General features: G+C 40.5%; 1 protein-coding gene across 1 annotated transcript in view; it reads right to left on the bottom strand.

The window, feature by feature from the left end:
* eva1aa (eva-1 homolog A, regulator of programmed cell death a) overlaps positions 1-21,322 on the bottom strand; it is a 70,161-nt gene that overhangs the window by 25,541 nt on the left and 23,298 nt on the right. The window contains exons 4-5 of the mRNA XM_026194528.2: positions 19,810-19,962; positions 12,213-12,356 (exon numbers count right to left, since the gene is read on the bottom strand). Coding sequence (XP_026050313.1) covers positions 12,213-12,356; positions 19,810-19,962 — 297 coding nt within the window. The remainder of the gene's footprint in view (positions 1-12,212; positions 12,357-19,809; positions 19,963-21,322) is intronic.

Genomic DNA, 21,322 nt, shown 5'->3' with positions numbered 1-21,322 from the left:
TTTGGGGAGTTCATGCCACTACCCACTCTGAGTCAGCAGTAACCTTTTGGCATGTGTAACAACAAGTCAGTACTTTCTTTACAGTATTATGCATCCTGTGCTTAATTACAGTGGAGTCTAACTGCTAACAGATCCTGTTCATTGACGAAAACACTGACCGTCCATAGAAACCCACACACAAAAGGAAAACCTGAATACAGAGTTTCAGTCCCTCTATTAAAGGTACCAGTACAGACTGAGACACACGTATTTTATAACTAAGTGATCTTATGATGTTTATCTAAGCTTATGTCTACAAATCTAATCTAGCTAACTTGTTTCTTCACATTTCACAGCCATCTTAAGACAGACTGCTGTCTTAAGTTCCAAATGCTTGGCACTCAGTCTCACACTATTGTATCCCTTCATACATTCTCAAATCCTTAACTGCAAGAGCTAAAACAGCAATAACATTCCTCTGCAAAAGGCAAAAGCAAAATAAGCAGACACAAAAGGACATAAAACATTTGAAGTTCAGAATGTAAAACTTTAACACAGATGAGGATTTGGAAGCCACAGGGAGTCCAAGGGATATGTAACACATGATATGCTGTGGATGTGAAACATAACCACTATTTACTTTGGTTTAGAGTTCAGTACAGTACACTTTAAAACTCTTTAACTATTACAAATTGCATCTCAGATCACATGCTTGTTTCCAAGTCTGAGGCAAAAGTGACCAGAGTACAGCGAAGAGATTTAAAAGCGTGTTCAGACAGGAGACCAGGTGACACTTACACACACATCGCTGAACGGAAAATCCTTTGCGGGTCCAAGCGGCAGCTTTCTCTTTGAGCGTATGTCTCTGTCAAACACTCCCCCCCCCCCTAATCCGCCTCCTCTCTGTCCCGGCAAAAGAACTAGAACTGGCTTTGCCGTAAAAACAAGCGCTCACGTGAATAGTCCGCTGTGGGTCTAAACAGAATGAGAGAGCATGGCCCAAAAAAGGCAAAGAAAGGAAGGAGGGAGGAAAAAAAATAGCCCCTTTAAGAAGGTATGCTTCTTTTGGGTGACTCCCCCTTTTTAAGCCAAATGGAGTATGAAGAGAGTTTCCTCGTCTTTTCTTCTTCTCATCCGGAAAGACTAAGGCTCTGCTAATGCCTGGGCTCTTTTTGGTTTAGCCTTCCTTCCTACACTCAGTGAGAAAGAAAGTTAAACCTGGCTTTAGACAACTGGAATGTGACAGCAGGAGAGAGCAAGAGAGAGAATGAGGTGGTGAGGGAGGGAGAGAGAGAGTGTGTGCCTCAGAGAGGGAAGGAGAGAAAGACAAGGGACATGTGTAGTGTCCACCTACACAGCCCACTGCTGTGTGAGCGAGCAGTCAGAGAAGAGGTACAAAGGGGAGGGAAGGAGCAGGCAGGAGAGGAGGAGGGCTGTCTGAGAACGAGAGAAAGTAAGAGAAGCAATGAAAAGTTCGAGTGAGGCTCCGGGGAATGAGCTGAAAATTTCATTCAACTTAGGCTGGAAAACTGGGAATGCGGTGTGCCAGAGATGGAAGATGCGGCTCCAGGCTGCATGTAAACAGACATGCACGGCTGCAGGGCTGGGCAGTAAGATCATACGTTCCATTAGACAAGATAGATTTGTCAGCGGTTTGTCCATACTGATCATTTGTGTAACATGAAAGCATTTTTTCCCATTATTTTGGTTTCCTGACAGGAAGTTGTACCAACTAAGCAGCTTGTTGCTGAGATTTGGAAAGCAGATCACTGTGCTCATTCATAACCTCTCAGGAGAAACATTAGAAGATTCATGATCTTTAGAAAAAAGATCCTTTTGACAGAAACCAATATAATGAGTGTGTTTAAGAAAAACTTCTCTTTAAACTTAACTGATAATAATATCTCTAAATCCTTGGGTGCATCTTTGAACTCTAAGAACTGTGGGGCATGCATTTGCTTCTTAAGAAATCTAATGTCCTTCTTGAAGGACATTCAAAGCTCGTCATTGCATGTTGGCTTGTTTTTGTTCTGTTCTCTGTCAAGTCAAGATGACCCTACACTGCTTCAGTAACGTTGAGATGCAGGCTCTGGGGAGGCCAATCCATGACTGATAGCGATCCATTGTGTGTTTTTCTATTCAGGCTAACACTATGCCAAGTTTTTGGCTAAAAGCTCTTTGGGAATTACCGTGTTGACAAAAAATGAGGGGAAAAGCAACCAATGTCCAAGGGCAACTTTGAAAGACCTTGACAGCCTGGCTCTTTGGAAGGAAAATATAAAGAAATGATGGGTGACTGAGGACTTTTGGATGTAGTTTTACATAGTACTGGACAAAAACTTGACAAGATATGATAATCATATTCTCAAAATACTAGCAAACCAAAAAATATGAAAGTAAATATGCATTAACTAGAAAATACATTTGAATTTTAATTTGTTTCTTGTAAACATTTGAATTTACACTTTATTTCCAGCTTAAGATATCCTGGGAATTACTCTCTTTGAATCCCCCCACCCAAGACTGCCCCCTCCGTTTACAAATATTCTGCCTTCTCTCTCTTCTTCTCTGTCTTTGTCCACCACAGAAAGAAAACTGAAACCAGCCACAGACTGGAAAGCATTAGCCTGCTCCCCCCCCAACACATCTGATTCAACCCTCCTCACACAAATGAAAACAAGAAGTATGGATCTCACAGAAAAAGCAGAGAGTAGTTTTTGCCATGGGCACACAATGACACGAAAACAGTAGTGTGCACCATTTAACGAATGTGTGAAGCCGACAAAGTTGGCAGCAAATTCTCGTCCGGAGCTTTGCTTATTTTGCAGTTTCCAGCCCAACAAAGAAGCAGTTGCTCATTTGTGAACACCAAGCAAAAAGACCACAGGAAGGGGGCAGACGTTTGTGTTAGTGTGTACAGTTTTGTATATTTTATCTGAATTTGTCCTTACATCCATGCAAATGTGTGACTGTATGAATGTTAACTTCACTGCATGCTTCGATTTTCCTTCATTTGTAAAGGAGGTAAACAGCCCGCAGCTAAATGCAAAACATTCCTTCACTCTGGAAAGAGCTTCATATGTTTGGGGGCTGGAACAGTTACAGGGACATAAGTGGCAGCGGAGCGACAGACCCCAAAATGCTCATCAGAAAAACCCCTTATAACTAAATCGAATAGTCACGACTTTTATGTGACCAATTTGTATGAAACTGGTATAAAAATCTGGTTTAGGATAAACTTGTAATGTAAAAGTCTGAACAATGAAGCTAAATGGGCAAAACATCATATAGAGAAAAGGATTACCATTAATCATTACTAGAATCTAGTAATAAAACAGTCAATATACAGTCTTACATACCTCTGAGGTAATGCTTTGTTTCACATGAAGAATCTTTCTGAAGTAGTGACTATGTGTATGTTTCCCTCTGATTCTGGGCCTAATCAATGCCCTACAAACTACATCACAGAAACAATGCACAGTATTATCACCGTTTGGGTTTATCTTGTGTTTGGGTTAACAGATCATTACGCATATACAGACATGTGCAAACAGAGCTGTTGAATGCCTCAGAGGTTACAAAAGAGTTAACCTGACCCGGTGAGCGCTAACTGTAAGGTCTATCAAGTCACCTGTGCTATCTCTGTCTGTATCTTGCTTCTTCCCCGCCATGTTTACTAAGCAGTCTGTAGTGGGATCAAAGCGTCTGGCTGGCTCACAGTCCAGCTTCCGCTTTGCTACTTTTTTTTTCTCCTTCTGTTTTAATTTAAGGGGCTTTTTTGGTACCAGCCATAGTGAATAGCTTTGGATAGAAAACACTGCAGCACTGAGGGGAAAAACATAATGGCTGAGCTCTGACAATGCTCTTAATTTGCCTCGGTCATGGATGTTGGTCTCAGATACAAAGTTTTGCGTCATAAAGGATTCTTTTTCTTTTTACAGTTTTAAGCGACACAGTGAAAGAACAAAGGCGTTTTCGCTCTTTTTCACTTCTGACTGTAACCGGGCAAATTTGTGGGTTAGTGAAGTTTAGCTTTGCTTAAGTGCATTTCGCCTGGCAGACTGGGTGCTTTCTTAATATCTAGTTTAAGACACTTTATAAGTGCCACATCAGTTGCTGTAATGACTCCTGTTTATTCATGGTTTTCTTTAATAATCTTGCTTTTTAATTAAAAAAAAGGCTGTTTCTCTCTGTTTTAGTTTTTTCTTTTTATCTTGCATCGGATAAATTAAAGGCTCTAGAGTTTAAGTAGCAATTGACTTTTCCTTTAAACACATTCTGATTATGTGGCATGCAGCTTCGGTAATATGACATATTCTGGGCAGAAAAACAATGTTTACAGCTGAAGCTTGTGGCAGTTCAGTTGATTGCTTTTGAATACTTTGAATATAGCGTAAATCAAGCATTCCCAAAGTCAAAATTCATATTTCTTCTACGGATTGTATACAAAAGATGGTTGCTGCCAACACTTGAAACCTTGAATTAAGCATTGTGGTCATGTTCTTTTTTTAAACTGAATGTGTTTGTGCTTGACAGGCTCAAAAGGTACTTCTCAATCACAAGTCGGACTCGCCCTAAAGAATACACCCGCTTCATTGTTGATTTGACTTTAAATAAGACCGTCATTTACAGAGTGCACATTAGAAAGATTTAAAAATAGCAAAAAAAACAAAACCATAGACCATACAAAGGTCTATGGGGTTTGTTTCCTCACAGACTCTTGTAGAGTTGGGTTTCAGGGTTTTGTTTTTTTTGAAGGCCCTTGTACTTTGGCTTCAGTTTTCAGACCTCCATGAGATGTCCATCTTTTAGAAGTTACAATTTTTTCACAAAGAGACACTCTGTAACCTCTTATGGTAATAAAAGGTAGATGTACATAACATGGGTCTAGTGCCTTAAACCTGCATTCTAGCCACTAGGGGTTCTAGAAAAGTCTATAGGACAACAGCACTTCTGGCTTGACCATTAAACACTTTAATGGCTCAGTCACTCATTTTGGTGAAATTTTGGTTATTCTAAGTTTCTGAAAGGTGGGTTATCCAGTGCATGCTCATTAGTTGACATTAGCCAATAAGCATGCAATGTCATAGTCAGAGCCACCTCTTGCTTGTCACATCTTATTTGAAATGGTGGCTCATGGTGGCGACTGCCAAAAACAGAGGCCTTGAGGCTTTGAAAAGCAATGAGGGTGGCAGAAATGTGGGAATATGACAAAGGAAAGAGGGAAAAGACACTGACAGTGCCAGACATACCCAGTGAAAGTGCTTGATTGTTTTCTTTGAGTTGTTGAAACATCTGTGACTGGTGAGAGGGAACGAAACCAAAGGCAAAAGGGGGAAAGAAAAGTCATAGAAACTATGAGAACTTTAACAGAAAATGTAACACCTTTTCTTCATGTGTGCTCAGATGTGTGTGTCGATGTTTATTTATCACGGATTGGCCTCCCCAGAGAGCTGTGGGACCATCTTGACGGAAAACGGTACAAAAGGCAGCCGACATCCAAACAAGAGCTTTGAATGTCCTTCCAAAAGTCTGGAGTCCTGAAGACTACTTGAAGACATTAGAAGAAAGTCTGCCTAAGAGAGGTTGTATTGTGTTGAAGAATAAAGATGGTCGTGCCAAACTGACTTTCAAGCTTGTCCGAAATGAAAAAAATTCTGGTTTTGCCCCACTTATCGTCTTTTCATGTATGTTTGCACTGCTAGTTTCCATTTCCTAGCAAAATATAAAGATATGAACAATGGCTCAAGACTTTTGCACAGTACTGTATACCTGGTAAATCACATACATCGTTCAATGCTTGTGCGTTCTAGAGTGACAGCAGACACCAGATGCTGTGAGTCAGAAAGACATGGTGTAAGCCAGACATCAGCTGACTGAACATGTTGGCAAAACATGAAACCCGCAAGCTCTAGTGTCAGCAGACTACAAGAAACTCCTCACATGTTCTTCATCCTCTTCCAAAGAATACTTTTTACATTAGTCTGTGACTTCACCAAGCTACTGTAGATTAGTGGTGTGTTGAAGGGACAAAAAAGGTCAGCAAAGATGATGTTATACTAGTCAAAACCAATGCCATATATGGCTATTGGCTAAACCCACAACAACTACTATTAAGGCAACACACCCACACCGGTCAGGCCAGGTCACGTGCTTTGTGTTTTCTCGCTGCAGTGTTCATGAGTGTGCCAATTGTGGCAGTTATCACGGGGTTTCTGCAGAGTCAGGCTTGTGTTACAAGGCTGGGGAGCATTTAGAGCTGCCTCTACGGCCTTTGTGCTCACTTCTCCGCTCACTAAACTCAGACGCAATACAGATCACATTTTCCAGGTTTACTGGTTGTATTACCCTCATAAAATACTCAATGTGTGGGGTTAGTTATAAGGTGTAAAATGGCATAATCGTGCAATAAGAGCCAGAGTCGTCTGACGTTACCTAGGAGGTATTTAAGGGTAAAGTTAGGTCGTGGATAAGTTGTTGATGCCGTACTTGGTACATTTGCATTAGGCCAGCTGTAGCAGAGCACACCTCTGCTGGAAGTGCATTCAGGTGAATACATAGTCAAGGAATTCTTTGTTTCCTTAAGCCATGAATATACAGTGTGGACACACTATGGAACCTACTTAAGTGGAATAATAAAATATTTGTACAACTCCAGCTTACAGGAAATTTGCTTTCATTTTTGCATCCTGAAAGCTCCTTTGTTCAAACTAATAATGAAGTCACAAGCTGATGCTGAGTCATTCATAATAAAACCAAACAGGATGAAAGAAAATTTAATAACGGTGATGGTTATTTCCAGAAAATGTATAAATAAGTCCTTAAGAGCAAAACCTAGCAACTTGTGCCTTCATACTCAGACGAGCCAACAGTAAATATATTTATTTGAAGATAAATAATCTTTTGATCATCGCATTCACCATGATCATATTTTACAAATGACTTTTTCTTTTTTTAAGATGCCTTAAAAACACCTGAATTAAAAAACTAGCAAGACTGTTATTGATGCTAAAGATTAAGAATTTAGGTGAATACTCAGATACTAAGCAATATTAAAAATTTCTATCAGATTAGATAGTCATTTAAAACAGTATTGATAGCAACAGCTCCATATTCGCCATATGCCCCTTCCCTCACTAGCAGCTGAAATGACTGACATTCACAGCACTGAATAACAATTTATGAGGAATTGAAATATTACATTTCACAGTTATCATTAATCTTAATTTGGATAGCACACATGCTACCATTAGCCATTTAGCTATTAGCAATTTCTCAACAGCCACATTAGCTGCTGTTATCACTGTGGCCAATAATAAAATTACAGTGTTAATGTTGGAGCTAGGCAGCAAACATGATCAGTCCTGCTCGTCTGAAATGTTAATAGACATGATTAGTTTAACAAGATAATGCAATTATATTCATCTTAAAAGTTTTATGTTTGTTTTAAAGCCCCAGATAGAAAAGAAAAGCCTACAATAACTAAATAGAAATAGTGGTAGCTCATATTACCAGCTCCATTTGATCAACAATGGAAATGTAGTCCGAAGTGATTAGAGGCACAGCACGATCTCAGAGAGCCTTAAAACACTGATGTCTTTTTTGCACTTTCTAAGAGAGTCTTATATATACCTTACAATTATGTTACTTTATTTTGTAAGACAACTTAAAAACAAAAAAAATAAAAATACTTCTAAGTTTCACGTTTTTTCCCCCTTGTATTTTCCTGGGTAACTGTACTGAGTTTGAAATTCTAGTGTCTTGATAACCCTAGTATGCATGTCAGGTTACACATGCTGAATAAAGGTGAATACCATACTTTGGTATATTTTGGGACATATGACCACCAGTCATACAGCTCTAGGATACGCTCTAAGGGGGAATGATGGGGCCCAGCAGCAACTACTGGCTGCCCAGCTGGACTGCAGCTCTATGCATGAGAGCCTAAATAAACATCAACCTCAGTCTCTTTGCTGACAGGACATGAATGTGTGTGGGGCAGCCAGAGGAGTTTGTGGCTACCAGCGGTCGCATGTGTTCCTCAAGTATCTATGTCCATGTGTATTTGTACGTATGTGCGCGTGAGTGTTCGTGTCCACATAACCAACTTGGAGAATTCAAACCCTCAAGTTTCTGAATTACATCTTTATCTTCCTCTCTTTCCCCCAGTTACATCTAAATCAGCCCCCGCTGAGCTATGTCTGGCAGCCACGGCCTCCACTGCCCGTCCTTTGTCCGTTAAAAATACCATCGGTGCACTCCAGTGACCACACCTCCATATATCTCTGTATTTCCGCATCACACTAAAGTTCAAATACTACAAGAAAAAAGATTAAGAAACAAATGTTGAAAACATAATCACTGGTTTCTTTTATTCTGTGGCTGTTCATAAAGTTAGACTGCAAAATAATTGTACAAGTGAACTACAAAATCACTATGGAGTGTACATGTTTTTGGCACATGTAACTGGCGTGATAGACAGCACGGCGGCTTATTTTTGACTGTGAGGGGCACTATGAAACCACATATACTCGACTTTTATTACTCGACTTTTTATTCCACTGCTAAAGAGGAAACGATTTGTGTTTTTAGCACCATTTACATGTCTGTGCACCTTTGTATGAGCAACATTATGCAAAAAACTACCCATCGGAATTTCATAAAACTCGGTGAAGAGGTGGGGCATGAGCAAACAAAGACTTCTGAAATGACTTATTGTCTTTTAAAATCGCATGATAGGACACCAGGCTTGGTGCAGGATCCACGCTGAGTGAAGTATTTACAAAGTCTACATTAGAAAACAAATAGAAAATAATGTTTATCTGAGCATCTACATTTTGACCAGCTCTAAGAAAATGACACTAAGCCATGAACTGAGATAAACTTAGCTCATTAGCTCTACTTCATTGCTTCACTTCCATGTTTGGTCCAAAGGCCAGAGAAGTGGTGGAAGTTCTTTATATCAAGAACACATAAACTATATTAATGCACTCATTATACTTTCATTAGGATTTTTGAGGGATCCTATGTCCATTATGTGGTTTCAACCTCAGGGTTAGAACAGGGCATTTTCACAGAGCTCCCAGTGCAGGAAGACCAGACCAGCTAAATGCCATAATCGATCAATTTCCTACTCAGCAATTAGACCTGGTCCTCAAGCTTTCCATAACCTTTTATCCCCCTAAAGCCTGTGCTACATGGTTCAAAAGAGGCTGTGTGGCCTGATCAGCATGACCCATTATAACACACCTTTGAGATCTGAAGCTTTAATAACTCTCAGGCAAGGAGAATAACTGTGCACTGGGTAGGAACTGGGAGACCCTTGACACTTGAAAGAGAAAGATTCATCCAGATACGATCGGATTAGCATGGGGGATCCATAAATCATGTTTTTGCAATAATTCAAAGACAACACCGTGTTTGATGGTATAAAGACATGCACATACAGAAACAGGATGCCTTCAGGCTGTCTGGAAAAAGAGAGTTATTGGCAAGATGGAAGAATTATGTTGCAGAGCTACAGGACAGGCATATTGAGCTCTTCTAACTATACATTGCCAAAATATTTCCACCTACTCTGTATTAAATATACATATAGATAACTGTTGAGTGAGGCAGTTTTTCATTCCAACATCAAACATCTTGACAAAGTAACTAATGAGTCATAAAGGAAGATTGTTCAAAGCAGTCGCAGCGGAACTTTGCTTTCTGCAGAAAGCAGACTCATTCATCAATCTTCAGGAGGAGAGAGGCAAATACTTTCAAGCTTAGCCTATGAATAATTTGGAATACAGGAAGCATTCTTACACATATATTTTAAACATCATCTCCTTAAAATATTCAAATGTTAAATGAACTGCACTCAGTTGGACTCCTGGAGAGAAAATAAAGCTTAGGGATGATGTAAATGATGCTTGACGTAGTGGCTGTGCAGAGTGTGTATGTGTGATCTACTGGTAGACTGATGGCAGGTTCCAGGCCATTTGCTGCTGTTTAATTCCTAAAGAGTAGATCACCCCTGGGGTTGTATGATGAAGAAGCTGGAGCTTGGACCCTGATGGAATTATAAATCAGAGGCAAGCTGAGGGGGATAACGAAGGGTGGATGACTGTGTGTGTCTGTGTGCGAGGGAGAGAGAGAGTAGACACGAGTACAGAGGTGTCATGACTTTTCTTTTTTTTTCTTTTTTATCTGAATTTTGACTGAAACTGAGAATTCTGACTTTTTCCCCTCAGACGTCTAACAGTCTATTTCTGACTAATCTGTAGCTCCTAGGGTAGTGGTTGTAAATGGTGCTTGACAGTGGCGTGTGTGTGTGTGTGTGTGTGTGTGTGTGTGTGTGTGTGTGTGTGTGTGTGTGTGTGTGTGTGTGTGTGTGCGTGAGAGAGAGAGAGAGAGATCTACTGATAGACTGATGGCAGGTTCCAGGTCATTTGCTGCTGTGTTATTCAGAAGGCATTCCAGAGGGCACCCCTGGGGTTGTATAGAAATTCTGACTTTTTGTTTCTAAAAACTGTGAAAAAATCCGCATTTTCCAAAAAATGTCATAATTCTGGGATTTCTTTTTAAAGTCATGACCAAAAACATCTATTCCGTGGCCCTAATCCTTGTCTTACTTTTAGAATGGTTCAAAAGCATGAAAATAGCAGTTTATAGTCCATTAAAGGTTCTCAACACAGGGCATAGAGAATCACAAACCTGAATACTCAAAGTTAAACATCTAACACATTGTAGATTTTAAAACATAAGTGCAAAAAGTAAATTCTGAACTATAATAAACCTAAGATCAATAAAATATTTGCTAATAACAGGTATTTATTTGAAAAGGCATTAAAGGTGCGATTTCTTTCCGGTGATCATGTGCTCTCAGTCAGTTTGTAAGTCAGTGCCAGTTGGAACAAAGCACACCACCACACTCACACATGCACATAAATACCACCAATCATGAGCGGACAGACAGCCTTCATCCCCTACTCTGACAAAAATGGGGTCAGTTCTGCACACATTCAACCACCAACGAAAGAGGATCCCCCAAAATTATCACTCTGAGAGAGCCTGAAGAAACCAGTGACTTCATGTCTACTGCAGTTATACTGATTTACTCACGTTCAACCCTCTCAACTCCCACCGCAGCCCAGAAGACCTCCCTCTCCCGCTTCCCCATCCCCCTCTGTGTGTGTTAGCATCTTACATCCGTCCTCTATCTCATTTGTCTCTGAGGCCCTACAGACACTCACACATTTACCAGCCAAACTCAGCACCAGAGCTGTAAGGATAATACACTGTGCTATCAGTGACAGATAAGAGAGGTCAGACACAGATTCATTCCAAACGATTCCATAAACACAGTTGAACAGTCTCCGTATTCTTGTCTGCAATGACTAGCTCACAGTTGACGGTTCTTGGAGATTCAGCATGGAGGATCTCCAAAACCAGACTATAAACAAGCTGTAAACTCTCATGACAACATCAAGATACAGATTATCCCCTGAAGCAAGAAATGACAAGAACTGTATAGCAGAAAGGCAGCAGAAAATTACTTACACCACACACAAAAAAATCTCAAAATCTATAAAATAAATTCAGAATTCAGATTGAAATGCCAAGGCAAACAACAGAACGAATGTTACTTTGGGTGTTTGGGCAAATGGATTTTATGGATTTAAGAGATTCCCGGGCATGGTGCTGATTGATCCCTTCCTGTCTGTGTATGTATACTTTTGTGCATGTCTAAAGCATGTGGTTAATTAATTACAGTCTTGACATGTCCAGATTAGCTCTTGGGAGGGGAACTGATAAAGGAAGAAGATCATTAATCTCATCCTTCCGCACAGACATAAGGTCTAAACACAATATCCAGTGCTTAATGTAGTTTTCTTCACTAAAGATCTGAGGTGGAAAATACATGTAGAAGCATTTAAATCCTCGAATAGTTTCCTCATTTCAGTAAAAAACTATTTCCGAAATTATTTTATTGTTTCAGTTTCCTTTCAAAGTAAAAATTATAAGCCTAACAAATTATCCCCCTGTTACCCATATTTATTCACCATAATCACGATCATCGCAGATGATAATCATATTTCTGCAACTACAGCAGAACCCCTTTTAGTGTCCCTCATCCTGAAACTGGGGTCCAACATGATGGGCAGGAGTGCAGCTGATAAATTAGCAAACATCACCCCCTGGTGGCAGGCAAAAATGAAACCATGAGTATTGGTTTCTTGGGGACTCACCACAGGTGTAGATGACGCTGAGGTACTTCCTGGTGCCAGCGTAACACGGATCTCCAAACTCTCTCGTGGAAGCTCGGATGAGACAGGTTTTCTTTCCCTGGCAGCGGTTGGTCAAAACCTGCAGAGCCACGGACGACTGGCACTCTGGAATAAAAACAGAGATGGGGAAACATATGTAATACTCTGTTGTAAAACCCACATCTCAGTAATGTCTATTCCACTGGATCATCAACTATAGTCTACAGAAAAATTCCACTAGCATTGTAAAATGTGGATTTCTGTTAAAAATACAGGCAAACGCATTTTTAAAAAAATGAAGATTTCTGTTAACATATTTTCTATATAAATGGACTGAAAGTCCAAACTACTTCCCCAATAACTATTATCAATTTACATTTCTTATGCTCTGTGTTCTTAGATGGCGTGACACTTACAAAGACACACATACACACACATCTCAGATCCCATGATGGAGTTTGTGTCCACATCAGACCCACATAGAGAACCTTCCGCAGGCCTTACATTGTCTAAAGGATATCTGATCCAATACATGTGGGTGTGTGAGTGTTTGTGTATGGAGACCAGTCAAAGTAATGGATACGCCTCTCATACATCATCGCTAAGCACCAGCCAACTCCTCTCCTCGTTTTTTGGCTTTGATTTCATTCCTTTATTCCATAATTGTAACACAGCTGCAGAAGATGACATGGCACTTCTAAGCCAATAATCTGCAAATGAGTTAAGCAGCAAAGGAAATATAAAAGTACTCAAAGGTGCAGTCCCAGTGGAATTCCCATTCTACATATCTCCACATGACTCCAGTGACACTAAGGATAAAGGTGTGAGAAGCACTAATCAACTCCTGTTGTGGTCTTGTGGGAATGTGGAGGGCCCTTGGTTCCACATGGATGCTTCCCGGGCCCCCCACGGGCCATCTAACCCCTAAAAACAACACAAGGAAATGAGCCTTTGAAAATGGACACTCGGCTGTCTTGGTGGCCCACGCAGAAGGAGAAGTGCAGAAAAAAGCTATCGAGGGCATGCTGGCTAAGACTTGGTTCAAGTGTCAGCAAGCCTCAACAAATTATGGCTAAAGGTCAAATGTCATAGCCTGGAAGTGTTTGAGGGTAATCTAGCGGTCATGCATAATATCAAAATTGGGAATTCCTTGGATGGCCTGTAACCGTGCAGGCCTGTCTTATAAGCAGGAGACTTATTTTACAGTTTATGTTATATAACTAAATTGCGGGGAAATCTGTTCCATAAATCTTGTGTGGTTACAGGTCACAGCATATGCAAAGCATTAAGCTTCTCAATGAAGTAAGCCTGAATCACTGTTGGTTCAACTGGACACAGATCAAACGGGTACACCCCCAGCTGGAGCTGACATAGTGGAATTCCCAACCAGGATGTAGTGAGGTGAAAGCCTGTGGAAACCAGTGAGAGTAACTGGATATGAAGGACCATAACTCAAAGGTGGAATAATTCCTGCTGTCACTTAAAACATGTGGAGTAATGTAAAAAAAAAAAAGTTCATTTGAATTCTGCCATCAGTCTTAAACTTATGGGAAAAACTTGGTTTCTAATTTGTTTATAATTTTTTTTAAATTATGAAACTGGCAACTCAACTTTGTTTTGATTTAGTAAATTACTAATTTTCTTACCTTACCGTTAAATTTGCAGTGCCAGACTTTACATGTTGAGCTGCATCCTGAGGACAGGACAGAAGTAGGACTATGGTACAAGTCATTAAGTACATTTGACGTGCAGGTACATCTAAGTACAACCGCACAACAGATGAAAAAAGTTGCACGGTCACACGAGCCTTGATTTCTACTGCAGCATTCAGAGGAAGCGTCAGAATGTGCTTAATCTGTGCGTCAGAATTCACCCTGGCTCGTATCTAAGGTTCAGCCAGCTGATGGTGGCATAATGGTGTGAGGGATATTTTCTTGGCACATTTTGGACACCCTAGTACTAGTTGAGCATCATTTCAATGCCACACCCTTCCTGAATATTGTTGCTGACGATATCCATCCCTTTTATGACCGCACAGTAACCATCTTAATATGGCTGGTTCCAGCAGAATAACTCACCATGTCTCAAAGCTTAGATCATCTCAAACTGGTTTCTTGAACATGTACTCAGTTGGCCTCCTCAATCCCCACTTCTCAATCAAAAAGGGACGTGGTGAAATGAGAGATTTGCATCATAGAACAAATCTGCAGCAACTGTGTGATGCTATCATGTTAATATGGAACAGAATCTCAGAGGAATCTATGCCGAAATAACACAGGTCTGAAAGCAAAAGGGGGTTCAACCCAGTATTACCAAGGTGTACATAATAAAGTGGTGAGGAGGCGTTTAATGTGAAAGTTTATTATCCATATTAGCAGTTTATTATCTGTTTATGTAAGACAAACTGATAAGCAGTCTGTGTCTATGACAGAGATCAATGTTGTAACTATTGGCTTTTATTTCCTTTATTAATCACATTATATTTTTCTACAATATGTACATTTGTACTAGTTAATTTTATGATCACTGTTTATAGCAATATATAAATATATTACCGCCGTTACATAATTACATAATTTCCTTAGGGCTTAATAAAGTATTCTGATTCTGATTCAGTTCAATAACCTCCTGCTCTGACGAATGTGCCTCAATTTTCTCTGCCGCTCTTTTTTCCTGTCCGGAGGGCCTGACAAGCCAAGTCCACTGACAGACAGACCCCCATTAGCTGCACCTTAGATTCGCTGACTGGGTGATTAGCTGAGCACAGAGCTCACAGAAAATGGGGTGGGACTTAGAGGTTCAGGAGCTGATAGAGAGGATGGAGACACACATGTATTCTTTGTTCACCAGCTCAGCCACACACAGAATTTCTATGTAGTTTAAAAGAACACTCCCAAGGGCCTGACCTCCTCTGGCTCTCATTAGTGGTCTTAACACAGAGAGACAAGCATACAACAGTTCCCCTCTCTCTCACACACACACACACACATACACACGGCATGAATAACCCCTGTTACCTCTAACCTTTACCCTCTCCAATTTTCCAAGCTTGGGCCACCACCCCTCTATCCTCCACACACCCAACAAGGACAGGACTATAGCTCAGAAGAGTAGGCCCATAGTCAAGAGAAGCAGCATATGAGGAAAGGGAGGAGCTTCCTGGATACACACACACATGCACACAGATTCACATGCATACACAAACAAACACACACTTACTCTCAATGATGACTAATTACAGCAGGAAACATAAACTGAGGTCACACACAGAAAAGCACCTACAAGTACTTTTCTTAAAAGGAATTACACAGTTCGAAAAGTTACTGAGCTGATTTCCTAATACAATGAAAGGGCGATTCTGGGTGGAGAAACCACCTAAAGCTGTGTGATGTGGCATTTCATGTCATTCAATTGTTTTAAAAGAAAAAAAGATAATAATTTATCCAGTAGAAAGCCACATCTTGAGTTTCACTCATCACAGAGCACATGTATTAAGCCTGATGTCCTGTAAGGTTAGTGCATTTTCACTGTCATACATTCTGAGGTTGGTGTACAGCAACTGTGTGTTTTCAAATAAACGCAACACACCTCAGAGCACATACATATCCAAACACACAAATGAACACACACGTGCAAAGAGTACAGCAACCTTTCCTAGTGAATTGTCACTACAACCACCATAACAGTCCAAGTTTTCCACCCACGCACACCTTTCCTGGAATTTCAAGACAATGGATGGAAAACACTCGACTCCTCTTTCGTTCTGACTCATCGGCAATACGTATCATTTAATAGGGAGGTTTAACTCATTGTTGTGGGATTTAAACTCTTTGTGTAATAGAAGAGCGACTTTCAGATATGGTGATAAGGTGAAAGGATCTGCACACGCCAAATGCTTTCAGTAGATGTCAATGATACATTGACAGACAACCTTTTACCCAAGGTAACACCACACGCATTTACCCCAAAATGTTCTTTCACTTCTCTGGAAACATATTTTACAGCCAGACATAAACAATACTTTTCAAAAGTCTTGAGCCACCCCTCATATCATCACTTTTTGCTTGCAAGGAGCAGGAACTTGAGTTTTTTTTTAAGTCATCTTTAGCTATAGTAGTTTTTCTTTAAACATTGGCTGCTTTTTCACTCATTTTAATTCCAGTCCTCGTCCCTGACCATTTTCAGATGACTCTTTTGTTGGTTAAGCCAATTAACACCAACCTTTGAATCATTCATGCATAAAAAAGGCACCTAATTCAAGGGATGAACCAGCATTGTGTCTACACTTAACAAACAACTTAAAATGTATCTTTAGGCACTTTGTTACAAGCAGCCTGTCACAAAAACACAAAGTTTGTGTCCATTACTTTAGCTGAATCTGCGATCAGAAGACTATTTAAAGAAATTATAAGAAATTTTGCCTAAAGGAGTTCGGGCTCTGTTTAAGAATAAAGGTGGTCATATTGAATACAAACTCTATTTTTGCCACATATGCTGTACTCCTATGCATGTTTCCAGAAATAACTCCAATTGTTTGTTATATTCTTAGTAAAATACAAAGGGCTTGATGACTTTTGCACAGTACTGTACAGAGGATTTTGCTTGTGTGGGTTTGTAAGGCGATAGCAAGTTATGTCACAATCATTCCAGCAAATCAGAGAATTTGGTATGTGTGCTATGTGTGTTATCACCTTAACCCTGCATGAGCTTGTTATCATAGAAAACATGCAGCCTGAGAAATTCATGATAGCCAGTATACAAATGTCATTGATGATATTTTTGCAAACTTTAGGAAAAACAGTCAACCAGTAACAATTTGTTGACAGAAATCTGTCAACTCAGGTCTTTCAGGACTGATTTAAATAGACAGACCTGCACATTTAACATAAATCTATATCTATATCAGCAAAGTCCAAAACAGCATAAACATGCTACTTATCTGCTCTGCATCTATTAGTGTCTGCAATAAATACAGACAGAGTTACAGTGAAGTATCTCACACCCTAAAAATGGAACAAGCAGTCCAAAATGGAAGTATTAAAGTGTGCAGCTGTGCACAATAATCTAGTATCCAACCTGCAAATAGACTAAAGTCTGAACCATCGTTTTCAAAGCACACACTCAAAAGGGAAAGCACAGTGGCCTTCCTTTTATTTTAGAAAAAAAAAACACACTCTAAGATCCTGCATGCCAAGCATGGGGGGCTATTTAGATGTCAAGAGGTATGTATCGTGGTAATGGGGCAGATGAGAGAGGAGGGCTGAAGCAGGCCCCTTTACTTTGAGGATTCTTCATCGCCGCCAAAAGCCGTCCAACTCCGCCACTCCCACCCAGAAGACAAGATCAAAGAATCCTTGTGTTGTGAGTACATGTCTATGTACATACTTGTTTTTTCCTGCTATACTTTTCCAGGACTTTTGCATTCAAAAGGAAAGCAGACAGTGGTTTTCCATGGCATAAATTCCTTGCGGCAAATCTAATTAAGTTAAATAAGTTGACTAGAAAATTACCTCCAGAAGACATTTGTTTGTTAGACAACAGCTAGCACAAGTTATCACAAAAAATTTCTGTCTATTTGGCAGGTGGCTAGTGTTAAATTGTCTAAATTTGTGCATCTAACAGTGTACAAGCAAAGCACTGTAATATTCCTTAACATTACACTATGCACATCATACCTGGGCCGTGCAGTCAGCTGTGTGAGTTCAGCGGTTGATCCCACACCTCAGGCTGCAACTTTGCCAGGAAGGTTTGAGAGATTACCATAACCTATTCCGTTTAGCACATTTGAACCTGCATTTAAGGAAACTTAAATTCAAAACAGACACAAAACCAACTTGCGTTTACAGCGACTGCCAACCTCAAGATTAATTCAGACATGCAGAACCACAAATACACACATGCAGCTGAGGCTCCACGCTGCTTCGGGAGGGTAAAAAAAGAAGGGGGAAAGCATTTAGAAATAATTAACAGTGTTTGTCTAAGCTGTCACTTAAGACACCCTCACTTCCTGCTCCAGGTGACATGAGAGCCACATTAAAGATAGAGATGACAGGGGAAATCCCACTACAGCACCACCAGACTGTCTGGAACAGCTCAGGGGGTGGTTGTGGGTGAGTGCAGTGTTTACATGCACACACATGTGTGTATGTGATGGAGAGAGGAAAACTCATTCTATAAAGTGGGCGAACAGCCGTTTGTGTGTATCTGAGTCTCCAGTCGACATAAACACACTAATGGTGAATATGTGATTTTTCAGTAAACACCACGTCTCCCCTGCTTCAATTAGATTTTTGATCAATACTCAGAGCTACTGTATTTAACCCCAGAGTCTGAAACCATATCTGAAACCAGCCCTGTCTCACCTGCTACACCTACTTGCCACGTCTGGTCCAATGCTTCCTCCTTGTACAGAGGAAAAGACTACCTGACAAAAGGGTCAAGGCCACCACAACAGCACCTGTGGTTAAACTAATACTAATAGTTGCCACGGATCCAAGTTTAAAGTCATTAACATTCCTCTAAACAAGGCCAGGGGTACATTTGGGTATCCCATGCACTCACACATGCACATAACAAACATGCATACTTGGAGGGAACTCAATATGTTCCTTTTCAACAGTCCAAACTCAGTGCTTTTGATGACAGGGACATCTGATCTACATTCCTCCTCATTCCCCTGGCAATGTGTGCACGTTAGTGTGTGTCTACCTGATGCTCAGTGGTGGTTTTCTTTATCTCAAAATGCTCCGAGAACAAGATGATGAAATGACAAAAGGTAAATTGCTTCTAAAAGTGAAATTATCAACCAGTGATTGTGGAAGAAGTGCAAAGAGGTTTGAATAGATGACATCAGGGATGGGTGTGACAGACCAGTGTTTGCTCTAGAGCCTCTCAGTCAAAGAAAGTGGAGGAAATGAAGGAATGAAGGTTTCCAAACCACAACAGCATCTCAAGGCAATATCGCCCACGTCAAAGACATTTCATGAAGGGGGGATTCAGCAGGTGTTTTGAACCTGACTGTATTTGTAGTTCTCTTTGTGGTTCACTGGAGTTCGAGTCCAGGCGTGTAACGCTCATTATTAAAACCTTTTCATTTTTCACATCTGCTCAATGTAATGACACCTGAATGTTTAGATTATGTCTTCGCTGCAAGGCATTTTTGTCTTTTAGCAAAAAAACGGTGACCTGAAGTTGCACTCTTCCCATTCATTAATATGTATAAGAGCATTAGCACGACAAGGAGACTCTTTTTAACTTCATGCAAACACATGTAGGCCTGATTTGCAAGCCAAGCTAGTGTCTTGTTTTATGACTCCTTACTTATTACTCCTCCCCTGACCTCGGACTGACCCCTAAATTGATTATATGAGGAATGATACAAATGTGCAAAAAGTGCCACCTTTCATGAAAATACATGACACAATCACACGATCGAGGCACCTTTGTAAAAAAGGAAGTCATTGAATGATCACGAACTATTAAAAAAAACTGCCAAAAAATACAGCTTTCAAGAGCGAAGTAGATTTTTAAACACTGCATACTTGAAGTGACAGAAAAGGAAAACAAGAAGGTTTCTCACCCACTGATGGAGACCTCCTGTGGAGAAGGGGACACTCGAGGGTGCCCTGCAGAGTTCGGCCGAACATGGCGGAGTAGACGGCGATCTGCATTCCCTGTTTGCAGCTTAGCCTCATCTTATCTTCCTCACAGACCACCTTACTCTTATACTCATCTGTGGATACAGAGAGAGAAAGAAGAAAGCTTGTCAACCAAAAAAAAATTATTTAATAATATTTGATATAAGTTTTCATTTCCTGGATATTTGCTGATTAGATACAAATTAGAACCACTAAATTAGAACCTCTGCTTAGCAGTTTATCATATGCGCAGAGCACAGACTCCATTTTTCATTCAGAGTAATGGGCATGAGACAGAGGGAGGACAGATTGGTGGACATGTAGAGCCATGCAGAGGCATTCCTCTGACACATCCACCCAAAGTGACCTGTGACAGCAAGAAGTAGCTCCACTGGCCTGCAACTAAAAACACAACAGCAGAGTGTTTCTATATCCATGTGGGAAGTGGAACAGGAATGCAGAAAAGAAAAGTGAGAGAGAAAGCAAAGAAAATGTTCAGGACTAGTTTGTTATACTTCTTTGTGATGGACTCACTCTTGTTCTGTCTCAGACCCTCCCTGTTCTCCTTCACTAACACCATCCTCTAGCCACCTCTCTTTTCAGAGGCAGTGACACCTGCCCGTTGCACCTCACTAACACCCCATGCAGCCTTTCTCTCTTCCCCCCCGAGAAGTCATTGGTTAAGTGACAGTGAACAAAGAGCTGCTGATTGGTCCTGGGGTCCAGTGGAGAAAGGAACAAGTAGGAAAGGCAGGGGGATCAGTGGATTAATGCTGAGTTGTGGGCACTCTTGTGTGAACTTTTGCACAGCTCAGTGCGGCTCGGCTCAGCACAGGACTGAGCGACGAATGAATACTAGAATCAGGGTGGGATTACTGCACTGCTGTGGCTCCCCTCCGGAGTGATACTCTTAACTTCCTGGATCACAAGGGGAACGATGGACAAGGATAAACAGCGAGGCACGCAAAAAGCGGGGGTTTTTTCAGATAAAAGAAGCAGCACAGAGGGAAGTTACACGGATACTGATGCCTAAATTAATGCAGACTTTATAGAAAAATTATAGGAAAGGTTTTCCCTACAAAAAGTAGTTAAATGAGAAATACATTTAAATACTCTTGCCAGGTCTGACCCCCTTATGCTCAAGAGTATTGTTTGGGATTTCCATCTGAAACAAAAAGCTTAAATTTAGTCAGTAGCAAATGCAAAAGTGTGAGGCTAGAGTGAAACAGCGTCAATATATGAATGAGATATACTTAAGAACATTTTGACCAGCATTAAAGCTATGTGTCTACCTGCTGCAAAGTATATAAACGGGATAAGCAAAGTCACAGCATGTTTTTCCAGTTGAAGACCAAACGTTACTATTAACAGGCTGCCATATAACGGTCAAGCTGCTGAAACAGCAAAATGCTCCTTACTGCATGCTACCATGAATGTCATCCAAGCCAAGCCATA

This window comes from Astatotilapia calliptera, chromosome 15 (genome assembly GCF_964374335.1).
Source record: "Astatotilapia calliptera chromosome 15, fAstCal68.1, whole genome shotgun sequence".
NCBI lineage: Eukaryota > Metazoa > Chordata > Actinopteri > Cichliformes > Cichlidae > Astatotilapia > Astatotilapia calliptera.
This window is presented reverse-complemented; position numbering and strand designations above follow the sequence as displayed.